A 1,090-nucleotide genomic window follows, 5' to 3' on the forward strand; every position below is an offset into this window, starting at 1 on the left:
GATAAAGGCTTGATGTTGTTGTTGTTGTTGTTGTCTAATTTTTGGGATACAATTTTACTGGTTACTGCAACTTATTTAGTTTGTTCTATTTTGTACAACTTTTTTTATTTTTTCATATATTTAGCCTTAATTTATACAAGATGATGCACATCATTTTTTTATCTAAGGTCATCGAGATGGAAGCATGCTTGCAAGATGTTAATAATTTAAGTAATTCAATCCCCCCTCGCGAGACTATATGTGTACTTGCAGAAAAGTTCAGGTAATAGTGAATACTTTTTTTGTTGGAGCTTTTAGTTTTATTATGTTTTAAAGCTCTTCCCCAAGTTGTTGCGACATAGGCTAATGATGATGATGATGAAGGTTATGTTGTTTTAAACCTATTTTTTTTCCATTCTTAAGAGAACTAAGATTTTGTCATCTATTTGAAGTACATCGGCTGGTCGAGCTGGAAAAATGATTGTACAGCCAAAACAGGTTAGAAGCTTTTCTTAACTTTTTTTTTGTTTGTTAAAAGGCCTTTCAATTTTTTTTATATAATAAAGATTGTTGCAGGTTTTGAATTGGTTCCAAAATAGGAGATATGCCCATAGGGCAAAAGTTAAGGACCCAGCAAAACTAAATGTCTCTCTTATGCCTCGAGATGATCCTGCTCAACATAGAAATGTAGCTCCTCCGCTTCCTATTTCTCAAGGTTATTTTGTAAAGTATATATTATTTGCTCTTTTTTTGTAGGAATGCGAGTATGTTCTTTGCTCCATGTTATGAGTGATCTGCTGTTTGGTGTGCCTATTTATACTTGGAAGACATTATTTTACACCCTACACTATTAATGTAGCTGTATCCTAAATGTTAATTGTTAATTTTTTTTAATCTAAAGTTACATGATTTTTGGTAACCAATTAGGAACTAGTTGAATTTACGTTGCTTTTTACTGGTAAAAAATTTTCAGTTGCTTCATGAAAAAACATGTTATGCATTTTTTTGTTTGAAAGAATGATATGTATTGAGATTTTATTGAAAATGATGTCACTAGAGATTGTTTTCTATAATCAACAACTATGTTGAATAGAATTTTACTTGAGGCGGA

General features: G+C 31.1%; 1 protein-coding gene across 1 annotated transcript; it reads left to right on the top strand.

Annotated features, from left to right (window-relative positions):
* Window positions 1-147: 147 nt before the first annotated feature.
* Window positions 148-838, top strand: LOC110098621 (protein SAWADEE HOMEODOMAIN HOMOLOG 2-like). Its single transcript, XM_028692653.1, has 3 exons — window positions 148-262; window positions 432-477; window positions 556-838. Exons 1-3 carry the CDS (start codon window positions 177-179, stop codon window positions 733-735), a joined length of 312 nt encoding a protein of 103 aa, XP_028548486.1. The 5' UTR covers window positions 148-176; the 3' UTR covers window positions 736-838.
* The last annotated feature ends 252 nt before the right edge of the window (window positions 839-1,090 follow it).

Source organism: Dendrobium catenatum, unplaced genomic scaffold, assembly GCF_001605985.2.
Source record: "Dendrobium catenatum unplaced genomic scaffold, ASM160598v2 original_scaffold_251214, whole genome shotgun sequence".
In the NCBI taxonomy this organism is placed as follows: Eukaryota; Viridiplantae; Streptophyta; class Magnoliopsida; order Asparagales; family Orchidaceae; genus Dendrobium; species Dendrobium catenatum.